The sequence below is a fragment of the Barbus barbus genome (genome assembly GCF_936440315.1).
Source record: "Barbus barbus genome assembly, chromosome: 28".
Classification (NCBI taxonomy): Eukaryota; Metazoa; Chordata; class Actinopteri; order Cypriniformes; family Cyprinidae; genus Barbus; species Barbus barbus.
The window spans coordinates 14,371,833-14,387,113 of NC_136756.1; the positions used below are offsets into that span (position 1 = coordinate 14,371,833).

At 36.3% G+C, this 15,281-nt stretch overlaps 1 protein-coding gene across 1 annotated transcript in view; it reads left to right on the forward strand.

Annotated features, from left to right (window-relative positions):
• The window catches only part of ipo11 (importin 11), a 170,908-nt gene that overhangs the window by 59,612 nt on the left and 96,015 nt on the right, over positions 1-15,281 (forward strand). The window contains exons 14-16 of the mRNA XM_079383422.1: positions 928-975; positions 1,315-1,420; positions 13,996-14,122. Of these exons, the coding sequence (XP_079239548.1) occupies positions 928-975; positions 1,315-1,420; positions 13,996-14,122 (281 nt within the window). The remainder of the gene's footprint in view (positions 1-927; positions 976-1,314; positions 1,421-13,995; positions 14,123-15,281) is intronic.

The following is a 15,281-nucleotide window of genomic DNA, read 5'->3' on the forward strand; positions in this document are numbered from 1 at the left end:
CACCAAATGACACATGCCATGCCATCAGTTCTTAAAAGCTCTTTTTATTTCCAAATGAGGGATTTTCTTTACCTTTTTTGTGAGGAAAAACTGACAAAGTCATCTGGGGTTCTACTTTAGATGTGGACTTTTTTATTGTAGCCTCGAAGGGCAAATGTCACCTTTATAAAGCACACCCTGCTAAGCTAAAGCGCTAGTGCTCCGCTTACAGCTGCGTGTAGCAATTAAGCTCGCACTCTCAGCCAAATACAAGGACCATCTGACAAGCGTTACACTCTCATTGCTTTTGATCTGGCTCGCTAATTAATTAGTGACTGACTAAAATGAGCTTTCTGTGTAAATTAGTTGATTAAAATTTACTATCATGATTAAATTAGGATGATGTGCTAAACAGATATTTTTATGGACATTCATAAGGATCTTTGAGTGTTTTGGCATGGAATTTGAAAAGTCCATGTTTTATTAAAATGGTGATAGCAGCCTTTGCAAGTGCTATTTTTTGCAAATCGTGTCATTATAGCGTGAAGTCAGCATCATTATAAAAGCGCACATTTAGATGATGATTCTGATAATAACCCCTCAGTTAATTTCCTAGTAGTGTCATTGCCTTTCTTTTGAGTGTTTCCTGTGTTCTAATTATACTTGGACGATAAGGAGAGTCGCCTCCTCATAGTCACTTTGGGATGGCTAATTGTGATTGGTTAAGGGAAATGGGACAAAAGTTTTAGTTGCTTATGCTATTTTATTACATGCTCTGTCGCTTTTACTACTGCTTGCAAAGTGCTTGTTTGCAAAGTTGTTAAGTCACAATTGTTACAGATGTGTGAAAGTGCTAGATGTTCCCTACAGGCCATTGTGTGCAGGTTGCAAGGGGAGAGAAAAAATTTAAATTTAAAAATCACAGTGTCTGCTTTCTCTCTCTCTCAGGCCCCAGTAATGTGGAGGACCCAGTGCAGATGCTCATGAAGGATGCAGGTACCGTCATGCATTACTGGTTACCCTTAAACACACTCAACACCATTGGTCTTAAACTCATTTCCTGGAGGGCCACAGTTCTGCACAGTTGCGCTCCAACCCTAATCAAACACACCTGATCCAGCGAATCAAGGTAGAAACCTCCAAGCAGGTGTGATTTGGAGCTGGTTGGAGCTAAACTCTGTAGAGCTGTGGCCCTCCAGGAATTGAGTTTGAGACCACTGCTCAACACCTTTCTCTTCAGTAATACAGTGAGGTCCAAATGTCTGAGACTAAAAATCTGGCTCAATCTAATTAAGAAATGTAAATTGAAAAAAAAAATAATTTGTTTCTTTGCAGTTTACAATGCTGTGGGTTTAGCTGCTTATGAATTGTTTGACAATGTGGACTTTGATCAGTGGTTCAAGAACCAACTCCTTGGGGAGCTACAAGTCAGCCATAACAGGTATGTTTTAATAAATATCATTAAATTACTCTGAAAGCCATTTTAACATTCATAAAAACACCTGCAAGTCTGTGTTAGTGAATGAAGCCAGAAAGTCACGGGATGACGTTTCATAACGTCAAACAAAACATCTTAAGCATTGTTTTCTATAGATGAAACCGTATTCACTGCTGTTATTGTTTTTCCCAGGAAGTGATGTCACTCCACAGGTGCGTTCAAAGAAGCTTGTGCAGTGATAGAGTCTTACCCTTCTATAGATAAAAGACTAAAGCTTGCTCTCAGAAGTTTTTTTTTATTGCATTACTCCTCTGTGAGCTCTGATAGGGGCTTTATCAAAAAGAATATGGAATGAAGCCCAGCACCTTTAAGTTTCTTCCTGTTTTGCTATGATTGTTTCTGGAAATCTAGGTTGGTTACATAAAGGTGTACAGGTATACACACACAATTTAATAGCTCTAATTCTTTTTTTTTTGGCCTCAGGAGTTAAAAAATTGTGCAGGATAACATCAAAATGCCGAATGAGAACAGCCCCTGGAAAGAACTGCTATCTTTCACTTTCTCACAAGTCTTTTTAAGAACAGCACGAAGATATCGAGATTTAGATAAACCTCTCAGACGGGAGCCTGGATAATCTTTACACTTCGCCTCAATGACATTTACTGCCTTCTAGTGTTGTCACGATACTGGAATTTCTAACTTCGATACGATACCTTGAAAAATATCGATATTCGATACCATTTTCGATACCACGGTGAAAAAAACTGCCACAATATTAAGGGGGTAATTTTTTTCATTTAAAGATAAATGTAACAAGTCGAGAACATGCAGTATATTTTACATGAACAAAAAAATGTCTTGAGATACTGCATTTGTTGATTTATTTATTAATCTTTTATTAATCTTAGTTAAATGTTAATTGAAACAACGTTTACTAATACATGTACTAATTAAAATCCAAAGTTCTATTTGTTGATATTCTCATTTGCTTCATAACCAAAATATTTCCAGATATAGGGCCCTATGAAATCCCTTTTATTTTTCCCCAAATTCCGTTTTATTTTTTTCTACATTCAATTTTTAATTTTTCTGGATTCCATTTTTTCCGTTAGAATTTTTCTGGACTCTTTTTTTTTTTTAATGGTCAAATTAAATGCTATGTCTATAATCTAAAAGCATGTCTAATTAATTAAAATCATGAAAATTATACAATTTAACATTTCATTTATTAAAAGTGTAACAAAAATGACACGTTTAGGGCCGTATGAAATGTTTTATTTTTTTCTCACCTTATGTTTTATTGTTACCAAATTCTGTGTTTTAGCATGTCTATTATTTGAATGCATACAAACAATTTTTATTTATTCTTACAGTATCCTTATGAAATATGTTTTTCCCTTCAGAAATTCTGTGTTGTGTATTTAAATTTTACTGGATATCAGATGAAGGCATAAAACAATTTTAATTAATTTATCTTTGAATTAATGAAAATTAAACATTTAAATTTTTGGCTAATGAAGGGGATTTACTATTAAAATTTAAATATTTTGTGATTATTTCTTTTAAAAAAATGAACAGTAGTAGTAAGTAGTAGTATTATGTACATTCTACTAATAATAGTAATATAGCCTTTCTGGCACACTGTCTTTAATAGGCTAAGTTAAACCGAACTTTTATTTTGACGGGTTGCCGTGAATACTTTTAAAGTTCTGTGTGTGTATGATATGACGCTAGTTTTACTCAAATTAAATGGTAAAATGCTCGTAAAGTGCCTTTCAGATCAGTTCTGGAGATATTGTTGATGTATTTATGTCCTCATTGAGACGGCAGATGCTGAAATCACCGCGAGCGCCACATTAGTAAACAAACACAACCGCACGTGCAGCACATTCACACAGAGACGCGCAGAACATGCAGGATTCATATTTAAATCGACTTTTGCAGCTTAATATTTACAGATACTAGTCCATATCGCGATTTGATTTAAGTGCAATGACCTACTTTTGATTAATTCATCCAAACTTTGACAAATTCCGTGACATTCCGCGTTAAACTGTAAATTATGTTTTTATGACTGGATTCCGTGGCGTTCTCTGCATCGCGGAGATCATAGATCCCTACAGATAGCGCTCCTGCTGTGTTCTTTAACAACCAGAGCAGTCATCTTTCTATTCACTTCACTTTTGCTATTTAACCAGAGTGAAGGAGACGAGTGCGGTCACGTGTGGTGCTTGTCCACGCGCCTTTGGAGAGAAGTGAAAGTGACAGCTCGGCTAGTATCGGTGTATCGATACTTCGGGAAATTAATATCGGTACCGTTCAGATATTTCAGTATCGATATTTATCGAAATATCGATATTTTTGACAACACTACTGCCTTCTTACAATAGCAGTTATATCAGCTGTGGTTGATGGATTGGGTAAACAACTTTCTTCTGGGAAACTCCAGCAGTGCGTTTGATGAGGTCATGAGAGTTGGGAAGATGTGAGGTATCAGATATGTAAAATAAACGTCCTGTGGAAAAAGGTGTTGAAATATTCTTTGAAGGCCATGAGGTTTAAGAAAAGAAACTTGGGATTTAAAAAAGAAAAGAGATTTTAAAAGCGAAGCATAAGTGGGTGCAGAAGTGTCGGGGAAGATGACTTGACAAGCTACTCATAATTTATAGTTATTCCATGGTCTGTCTGAATACTGGATTCTGATTGGCTGGCAGGTATGCAGTAAAACCGTTTAATGCACAGGTAGTTCCAAGTCAGTTTAATCACTGTTCCATATTAATGCGCTGCTTTAATTGATCCACACTAACCAACACGCATCACTCTCGCACACACACACACACCCACACGGAGAGAGAGAGTTTGAAGATCACAGATTGCGCTGCACACACACATAAACTTGTTGTCAACGCTTCCCCACTATTTTTAATAATAAAATAGCCTAGATACTAGATAGCTACATTATATTCCTCAGCAACGATGGTAAAATGGCTGTTTTTGAAGTAATTGTTTGTAGAGAGAGACACGCAGGTTAATACACACACAACTGTCATCTCTCTCTCTCTCTCTCGATTGATAATTAACTGAAATACATGCTATAATTCATTCAAATAAATGTGATGATTGTGATCTTACCGCACTATTTCATCTCTGTGTCTGATTTGAAGCAGGCAGAATGCTGAGCTAACGAGCCTTAACTGACGAAATAACGGTAAAATATTCTGTCAAATATTGCACAAATACTCTGCTTCGCGTCGGGCGGTTCTTTGTCTCCACGTCGTGCATTTAAAGTCCTTTAATGCACGGCTAGCCATTGATTATCCCTTACTTAAACTACAGTCAAACTACCCATTCAATGTATTTAGCTATACTACAAGATAGTGATAAAAAGTTGCTAGCGACACTGCCTTTTTTAAATAGTCAACTAAGTTAATATTGATCTCTTAAACGGACATTACAGAATGGCTGTTTTTTAACATTCTGAATTCTGTCAATTCACTGTATATATTATTTTAAAAATATAGCTATCTAACTAGCGATGTAGAAAAACTAGTTTCATGCTACTAAAAAATGTAGTTTGTACTGTAGTCTTGTTACTTTTTTTTGATGACAGTTCTGTGGGAGGACAAGACAAAGATACAAATTTAAAAAAGAGGTAATGAAGGCTGTGACTCTAAACAAACCATCATTTGTGACTAGAGAGAGAGAGAGAGAGAGGAGAAACAGACCTCTGTTGTGGAAGATCTCATTATGATCGCATTTGAAGCCATGACCGCCAGTGTCTCCTTCCATTCACAACTGTTTGTTTTTGCTTGTCTGTTTCTTTCTCCAGTTGAGTAAGGAGCGTGGGATTTAAACCTAATTTGCATATTTCATAACGTTGATGTTGACATTTAAAAGACTGTGAAATTAAAATTTGAGTTTTGTGACTTTTAGTACGTTTTGAGGTCATCTGCAGTACACTTGTTCAAAGGTTTGCAGTTGATATATTTTTTTAATACTTTGGATTAAATTTACATTGATCAAAAGTGACAGTAATGATATTTATTTCAAATGCTGTTCTTTTGAACTTTATATTCATGAAAGAATCCTGGAAAACCTTGATAATAAGGAAAACCTTTGAACCTTGATAATAAGAAATTTTTCTCAAGCAACAAATCGAATGATTTCTGAATAAGGATCATGTGACACTGATGGCGGGAGTAATGACTACTTCAGCCAAATTCAGCTTTACCATCACAGGAATGAATTACAGTGTAAAATAAATGCAGCCTTGGTCAGAATCAGAGATTTATTTTGAAATCATTTAAAGACCTTACTGACCCTAAACAGAAGAGCATATGCAAGCAAACAAAACAATAGTGAATTGTAGCAGATACGCATTTAAAAAGTTTTCCAATAAAATTTAATCAAAATGCTGATGACTCATTCTGTACTACATCAATTTTTGCATCAATTTTTGCATCAATTTTTTAAATTCTTGAAGATAATTTAATTTGAAACTTCTTGTCCAAACTTAGTTTCAATACAAAAAGTCAAAAACAGCAAGAAACCACACTTCTTTATGATTTTATAAGATCTTTAAAAGAATAAAGGAACTAGGCAAAAGAAATATCCAAAAATGAAAATTTGCTGAAAATGTGCAAAGTACACTGCCCTCCAAAAGTTTGGAAACGCCCTAGAAAAGTGGGGTTTTGGACAATATTGGCATGAATCCTTTTTAATTTGTGATAATTTTGCACTGATAAAGGACAACACACACTACGAAAACATAGTTTATTACATAAACAGTTTATACATAGAAAAAACTTTAATTTTAGTTTAATCAAAATATCCAGCATTAGCAGCTATTACAGCTCTGCATAATCTGGGCGTCCGAGCTGTCAGTTTATTCAAACATTGACTTGATACTGCATATTACTCCAAGCCTCCTGAAGGATTGCCCAAAGATTATTCACACTGGTGGGACACTTCTTACGGACATCACGGTCCAGTTCCCATAGTAGCTCAGTTGGGTTGAGGTCGGGTGATTGGGGAGGCCATTCCATGACAGACATGAGCTGACTGTTTCCTCTCCAAATAGGATTTGCACAGCTTGGAAGTGTGCTTGGGGCCATTGTTTTGTTGGAAGGTGAAGCCAAAACCACACTTTGCCAGGGGTGTTTCCAAACCCTTGGAGGGCAGTGTACATTGGAACAGATTTGGAGAATTTTAGCGTTATATCACTTGTTCACCAATGGATCCTCTGCAGTGAATGGGTGCTGTCAGAAAGTCCAAACAGCAGATAAATACATCACAAAAGTCCTCAAGTAATCCATACAATTCTAGTCCATCAATTAATATTTTACAAAGTGAAAATCTGCATGTTTGTAAGAAACAAATCCATCATTAAGGCATTTAACGTCAAATCGCCATTCTGACGACACCCATTCACTGCAGAGGATCCATTGGTGAGCAACTCATGTAATGCATGTGTGGCACCCAAAGGATTTTAATTTTTTTTGTTGTTGAATTAAACTACAATTACATAGGTAGTGGATTCCTAAAAAACCACTAAACAGCTAACCCCTCGTAACACCGACTACGCCACCCTGGGAATTTCACCCAGGGAGAGAATTGTCCAATAAGGACACACTGGTTCGTTCCCACAAGGATACAGCGGAGACATGAATAATAAAAAAATAACAATCCTTTATTTATAAATGGTATAAAAGCAGTTCCACACACACACACACACACACAATTCAGCAAGAGGAATGAGAAAAATTTAGAGGAAATCCATAAAATTTACAGTAAACAACATTTTAGGTTTTACGGTTTTAACTTAAATTTACAGTTAAATACCCTAATTTCATTAACTGATAGAATTTTAAGATACCAACCTATTGAAGTACTGAAAACTGTTTTGTAACTTTGAAATACACTGATAACCACCAAATGCAGGTGGTGATGAGAAAGTCACATGATGAACCAAACCCAACACAAGCAGCTTTTAAATAATAACACATATAGAAGGTGAACAGTGTCATTCACACAAGCACAAAACACCATCATGTTGAGACTCATTAAACTTAAATTTCACAACATTAGATGTAACATACAATCCTAATAAACATAACTGATAATAAAAAAACTAAGAAGAAACTTGGTTATTTCAAAGAAAAAACATCAAATAGATAAACATAATTTGAAATGCAACGCAGGGACTTCTGGGAACGTCAGTTTGTTTGTTTTTCCCTGTAAATTTTACAGGAACTTACCGTTAACCATTGAACAGGTTTTTACTGTAACATTTTCACATTTTTTTACCGTTAAAATCACTGTCATTTTTTTACAGTGTATAGACCACACAAGCACACAATCCTCCAGTTGAAGTGGGTCAGGTGGGGACCAACGGCTACGCGAGTTAATACTCGGATCTCCCAATCCTCCGATGTCATGTTCACTTGATGCGGCCTTGTCTGACAAGCGCAAATAATGAGACAAGACAAAACATTGAGACAATGCGCAACACACAAAAAAAGAAAAGACAGAAAAAACTAAGAAGGAAGGGAAAGCCAGGTCCGACATCAAATCACGGTTGATAAGCACAGCCCGGGATGCATACTAAATAAACAAACAAAATGCATACAGCCAACAGCTCACCACAAATTAAATAATTATTTCTCTGTGACAACATACCCAGATACAGCAATGTAGTTATTCGCCCATGCTCACCCTGTACAGTTCGGCTCAAAGATCAAAGAAAAGCCAGCGTCCCAGTTTGTAGCAACAGCCAGCAGTCAACACGCTCCCCAACGACACATGAAAAGTTCCTTATAAACACATGCACCTATAGCGCACGTGGATCTAATTAGGCACTTGCCATTCAGTAATGGCGGGTGGTAGCCACATTAAATAGGCAGCTATTCCTGCTACACATGTAATAAAGTTTCTCCAAATCTGTTCAGCTGAAGGAACAAACTCATCTACATCTTGGATGGCCTCAGAGTGAGTAAATTTTCAGAAAATGTAAATTTTGGGGTGAACGATTTCTTTAAGGAAAGAGAGAAGAAAAATCTTGCATTTCGAAGGTCTACAGTTGTTTGTAACAATCCACTTGTCTCATTTGTATTGGCAAGCACATAACATACTCAAGAGTGCCTGTGTTGCAGGCAATGTATGTGCAAATGTGTGTGTTGGTGTTTTTTTTGTTTTTTGTTGTTGCTCCAGTGGGGATCAGTCAAGCACTCGAGTGTGTGTTCATGGGCAATGAGGCGGTCTCTGCACTCGCTCTTGTCAGAGCAAGCAAATGTACGCCTGCCACTCTTTAATCAGGCACATTTGTCAATGTCATGATGAGACAGTATGCCTGAGAAAGGCTCGGAGGGATTTTCTGAGAGACATATGAGTAACCCTGGTGTTGACATCTGCCATCTGTGCTTTGGGATTTGACAAGTTTATATTCAGCAGGAAGTTACCAATATGCATTATACCTTCGTAATTCGCCCTCATTGCTTATTATGAGAAACGGCTGCAAATTCCTTGACCTTGTACACTGTCATTTCTCCCGACTGGCAGCCCTCCAGACCTCCCATTGATTCATTACTTCGTTTGACCTAGCGTGTCACGAAGTCCAGACTCTTGCGCTTTGCCTTGGCAGACAGATTATCTGAGCACTGATCTCATGGCTCTAAGGTCAAAAGGGGCAGCTGCGCTGAACAGGTGTTGCTATGGACCAGATCAATAGGCTGGGGAAGCCTGTTGCATCCATCTTCCCCATTTACAGGAACTCTGTCATGTTTGTTCTCCACCCTGGGACTTTACCAGGACGCAATAAACTATTACTTCCTTTGGATAGATTATGGCCCAGGACATTGGGGACAGTGCACTGGGCCACTGAGTGGCTTCAAACCTGAAAAAAAGGGACTTCAGATAACGTTCATATAGATAGATGTACAGTATGTGCCAGTATTTTAATAAATAAAGTTTGTACTAATTTATATATTTGCACTATAAAATTCATTTGTTTGTGAATTGGCCTACACTGGCTGTGCTGTAATTTTTTTTATTCACTAATGCAAAACTGGTTCACTCGAAGTCATTTGTTCATAACTCAGACTACACTGCTTGTGCTGTATGATTGTTTTTGCATGCAACACTTGTGGACAGCCTAAAAGAAATAGATTTCTTGGCATTTATTTTGCAAACTCTAAAGTAAAATTTTAGTTCTCACTGGACTAAAATCCAACTTTACTACCTCCACTCTTGGAGTTCTTGAAGGCAGGCATCCTTTCTTTGTCCTAGCGGGGTCGCGTCCTTTGGTGCATGTGGAAAATCAGGTCAGTGCCCAGCAACCCTCGGCCTCTCGTCACATGCCATACTCTATTGCGTTTCAAGTACAGAGGAGCAGCCACACTGCAGGCAAGCTTGGAGAGTAGCAGCATGTGTGATTGTGATGTGATGGTCAGCGTGCGATTCACAGCAGTGTGAAATGACCTTTTCAGCTCAGAGCTTCAGCATGGCAGCTGTGGTGCCAGTTCAGCTTTAGGGGGACTAAACTGTGTCAAGTGTTAAGTCGCAGATGTTACCTCATCCCAAACTCACACTAATGGATGTCATATGACTTATGTTTGTTATGCAGTGTGGTTAATTTGCTTAGCCACCAAGACGCAACAATTTCAGTTAGATTGAATGACCACTATAGAATTTGTAGGAAGTCTTTGCAATTTAAAAAAAAAGTCAACTCAACTTGCAACTCAAAAATCTGCTGAAGCTGGTTGCCTTAAACAGTTGTTTTTTTTTTTTCAGTGTATGCGGCCGGCTAATGTTGACTGTCTTTTAATCAAAACTACTTACTGTTTGTATATGCGAGGTGTCCGTTACACATTTCCCTGTGTGTTAACGTCAGTATGTATGACTGTCAAATGTAATGTATTTTGCCCCCCTCCCCCAAACTTGTGAAACTTTTTTTTTTTTGCTGTGTTGCTGTGCCATTTTCTCCCTTTTTTCATTTATTTGCAAAATATAATTTTTTATTATTACATAATAAACATTTAGAATGTATTGTTATTCATTTAATATTTTTTGTTATTATACAAGTCTTTGTTTTCTGTCTGAAATTGTCACTTTTGTACAGATATTCAGATATGCTTTTCAGTATTGTCTGTACACCATTGTGGATACTTCATATTTTTAAATATAATTTTTTTTTTCCCTCCACTGGCCCATAAACAGCAATGCAAAAAAACAAAAACAAACTGTAGATGGTTACAATACAGGTCAACCATGTGATCTCTTCCCGCGTTAATGGGTGATTTTTGGCCAGAATACATTTGTTTGGACCAAATCATGCTGATAGTCTAGTTATATGTGAATACATTTTGATCAGGCGGCATCTTATTGTCTGAGCGAGTGATTCTTGGCAAGAATGAACTGCAGACTGGACCAGATTTTATGTTGTTCAAAAAAGTCTGGGGTGGCAGATTGTTCCAAACTAAAACTTTGCTACCAACTCTATCAGTTATAAATATCCATTCTTCATATGCTTTCAAAGCGAATATGTACATTTGCAAAAGAGTCACAGTGAAACCTTTGTTTCTTATCATGCTTGCTTCATTATAATTGTTTGTTTCTCATTAGAGGTGTGTAATTGAAGAAACGGTATTGTGCTTTGTGTACTGTATGCGTTTAAGAGCACAGCATGGCAGTGCTCGTATGATGACTCAGCTGTTTGAAAACGGTACTGGAGGGTACTTAAAAGCTGTTTTCATTACAAGTCCCTCTGCTGGAGGTCTAATTGTCATTGAACAGTAAGCTGTCATATACCGATACTTTCAGCCTTTCAATGCTTGTGTTCATGACAAATTTAAGAGAGACAATCCACAAGATTCAGTCTCCTTTTATAGAGCTTCACTTCCGTACCGTTCTTTTTGACACAGACAAGCCTGAGGTTATCAGCAGTCTTTGAGTGATGTCCCCTGCCATAGTATGATTTGACGTGTCTGAGCTGCAGCCCTCTTTAAAATCAATCATTCACTGTGAATAGAGGCAGAGTTTTATGGTCAGCATCTTTCAGGCCTACTGAGAATATATTTATTTTTTTTCCCCTCTTGAAGTGATTCAAATACTAAATAGCAGAATTTGAATTCCCTGGCAACCACGCATATATGAACGTATGCAAGTGGAGATCATAACTAAATCACAAAATTTAATTTTCAGTGAGACAGTCAGGGCGCTCTGATAGATTTAATAGTTCTTTCTCCAGTCGTACAACGGTAGGAACTCTGTCCCCTTTTACCATTTTTGTATGATGTGTTTTTCACAGTAATAATATAAAGATTGCTCTGGGGGACCATGCTGTGAAAACCCTTGAGTCTTTCCTTTTTAGGACTGACATTTTATTTCTTGAAAGATTGAGCAGAAGTCTGACGTGATTCGTTAACCACTTTTAGACACTACTTCAGGCATGCATACAGTACAAAGTTTATCATGCATATTACCAAACAAACAACGCAAGCAACTTCCTACAACTTAGAATTTATCTATTAAAAAAATCTTATCTTATCTAGATAATAATGTATTTTAATTCTATATTATCTCAAATAATAATTAATATATTAATATATAATGTGATAAATTAAATTACATTTAGAATTAGTAATATACAGTATAATATATATTATATTTATTATAATAAATATAATATATTTTATATTTTACAGTAAAATATATATATATACATACACACACACACACACATATACATATATACACACATACATACATACATACACACACACACACACACACACACATATATATATATATATATATATACACATACACACACACACACGTACGTATATATATATATATGTATGTGTGTGTGTTTGTTTGTGTGTGTGTGTGTAAATGTCTTGCATTTATGGTTTAAATTATTTTACATTATATATTTGTTTACATATTTATAGTAATCAGATTGCAATTTCTTGCTTTTTTGTGTTCCCCTCTTGTCCTCTCTTGTATCCATTTAGCTCATAACCTTCTCGCTACACTACATATTAAATTCCTATTAAAACTGAATTAAAATGATTTAATAGGAAAAGGAGGTCTCTTTGGAGACTCCTTAAACTAATAAGTGAGCAGGAAGGTAAAGTGCCCTCCGCAGCAGGCCTGTTTACGTTTATTTGCATGTTTATATGTTGTGCTGTGCTCCGCTGAGAGTAATCACTGGCTACATGTCATTTAGCAGATGTGTTGTAGAGCAAACACAATGTTTTGATGCGTCATTACCTTAGAGTGGACTCATTATGATTCGCAGCTTAGCTAATATGTTTGATCTCTCTGTGGAGTGACCTTTATAGTTAATGTAATGAGGTGCTGGTGATATTAGTTGTGGTGGTTTTGGGTGCGACGCTACAGTTTTTATCACCCCCTATCGGCTCTACTTACTCTGTCGCTCACTGGCAAGCAGACGAAAGCAGCTTAAACCCCTGGCACACTCCCTTACTTTTTTATCAACGCCAGTGGCACAGCAGCCTGTTTCTTCAGAGATATTTTCTTCCAAAAAATAAAAAAGCTTTGAAATAATCCCTCCCAGACTCTCTTTTATTGTCTCCAGTGACCTGAGAGATCCCCAGGGCTCAGAGTCATGCCTGCTTTACTTTTGAGAACTGATCCTGCAAAAACGTTTCAAAACTGAGACTGGTTTTTGGTGGGAAGTGCAGGCTCTTTACAAAAGCAAATACCCTGATTCGCTTGTGATATATTTATTATTTTTTATTACTGCTTGAGTCCTATTTTAAATGCCCCCTATATTTATTCTTAATATTTATAATATTTATCTGCAGACCTCCATGTACACATGCATATTCCACAAGCTGTACACCCTAAACCTCTTTAAGCTTTAAAAAGAATATATGTCTTGATCGGGAAATGATGTGCATTTCAATGTGGCCAATGAATAAACCGTGATTATGAAAATTAACCATTGATTAGGTTATTGAGTGGGCATAAACTTGGAAATATATAAGGTGCCCTTGGATTCACTGCTGTATATGCTTTTTCTAAGACAAGTAACGCTCAAATCAATTTTAATTGTTTAATCTCACAGAATGGAGGTATCTGTGGGCATTCTGTAGGTGGAGTGCATTCGATCGTTCATGTGTGCATAATTTTAAGATAATTTATTAAAGGAGGATTTTTTGTTCATTCATAGAAATGGTTGGAATTTTTTTTACATTTAGGATTATTATATGCTTATCTTTTCAAAGACCCCCCAGTGTTTTATTCTGGATTTATGCCAGGTTTTATTTCTTTTTCTTTTTTTCTGAACATAAAGTTAAAGTTTTTCTCCTTTTGAATACTAACCTTACGTAATTTTTCCTTCTGGGAAAACAAAGCTTCAAGTTGTGCAGTATTTATGGAAATGTGAAAAGTTTAATGTGTGCTGAATACAAGATTCAAAGAGAAAAAGACAATTTGCAGACATTCTTACACCTGCAATTCCTTCTCAGATGAAAGAAGTGTTTTTGAAGAATTTTTAAACCATTAACAGGACAATGCACAGGAATGCTAATTTGGCATCTTTCATTTTTTAGGTACAAGTTGATCAGAAGGCGGGTGATCTGGCTGATTGGACAGTGGATCTCGGTGAAGTTCAAGCCGGAACTGCGGCCCCTGCTCTACGAGGTCATCCTCAGTCTCATGCAGGACCCCGACCTTGTTGTAAGTGAAGCATACAGGATGTCCAGGTTTCTTAAAGGCATAGTTCAGCCAAAACACTAGTACTCTGTTATAATTCACTCCAAATCTGCTGGGCTTTCTTTTTCGTGCAGTTGCTATGAATGTAAGCTGAGGCTTTCAAGCTTCAGAAAGTACATGAATGCACCATGAAAGTATCATAAAACAATACAAAATTGTTACTCCTGCTCTAACTGTCCTTACTAAGTTCATGAGAGAGGTAGCAAAGTCTGGTCCATGAGTTATTCATTTTATTCAGTTGAAGAATCAATTGGTCCAGTTCATAAAACTGGTCTGAATGATTCACTGACCACATCTATCATCCTCTCATGATGCTTTCAAGCTTCAGTTCCCATTGTAATTGCATGGAAAAGAGCGACAAGTACATTGTATAATCTCTACTTTTGTCTTCCCCAAAGGAATTAAGCACCTTATTATTTTCTGTATGATATTTTCTACATAATTTCCATGGTTAAGTAATATGTTGAGTGTGAAAATCCCCAAGCAAGCTGGAGATTGCACACAACCATACGTGGATTTAATTGTGTTATCTTAATATTATTTATATACTATTCTAGTTTATATCGAAATGATTAATTATCTTAAATTTTTATATTTTTACTATATTAATGAATATTATAATAAATATTTTAGTAAACTATATTTTAATTTTAAATGTAGTATTTTTGTTGCGTTCTTGTTATTGTTATTCGTTTTTGTTCTTAAATATTACTGTTTAGGATTGATTAAATAATTTTTTTTTTTGTGGTATTTTGTTTGTTTCCAGTTATTAATTTTAGTGCTTCAACTTATTTCAGTTAATAGCCAAGGCAACATTTCTATACGTTTTTATCTAATATTTATATTTTATTTTAGCTTTATTTCAGCTAATAAAAATATTTGAAAGATTTTTATAGTTTTTATTTAGTTAGTTTTAGTTAACGTAAATAACCCTTTCCCAGCATTGAAAGTCTTGACAAATCGCCCATTGGTTCAAATCAATATTGTCTTCCCCAATTAGGAACGCATGAGGACTCTGATTAGCCACACTGAGTCTCGGTAAATAATGAGAGACCATCATTAGATGCCAACATATGAACAGCACCATTAATCAGCAGCACCAGTGGGTAATCACTAATGCGAC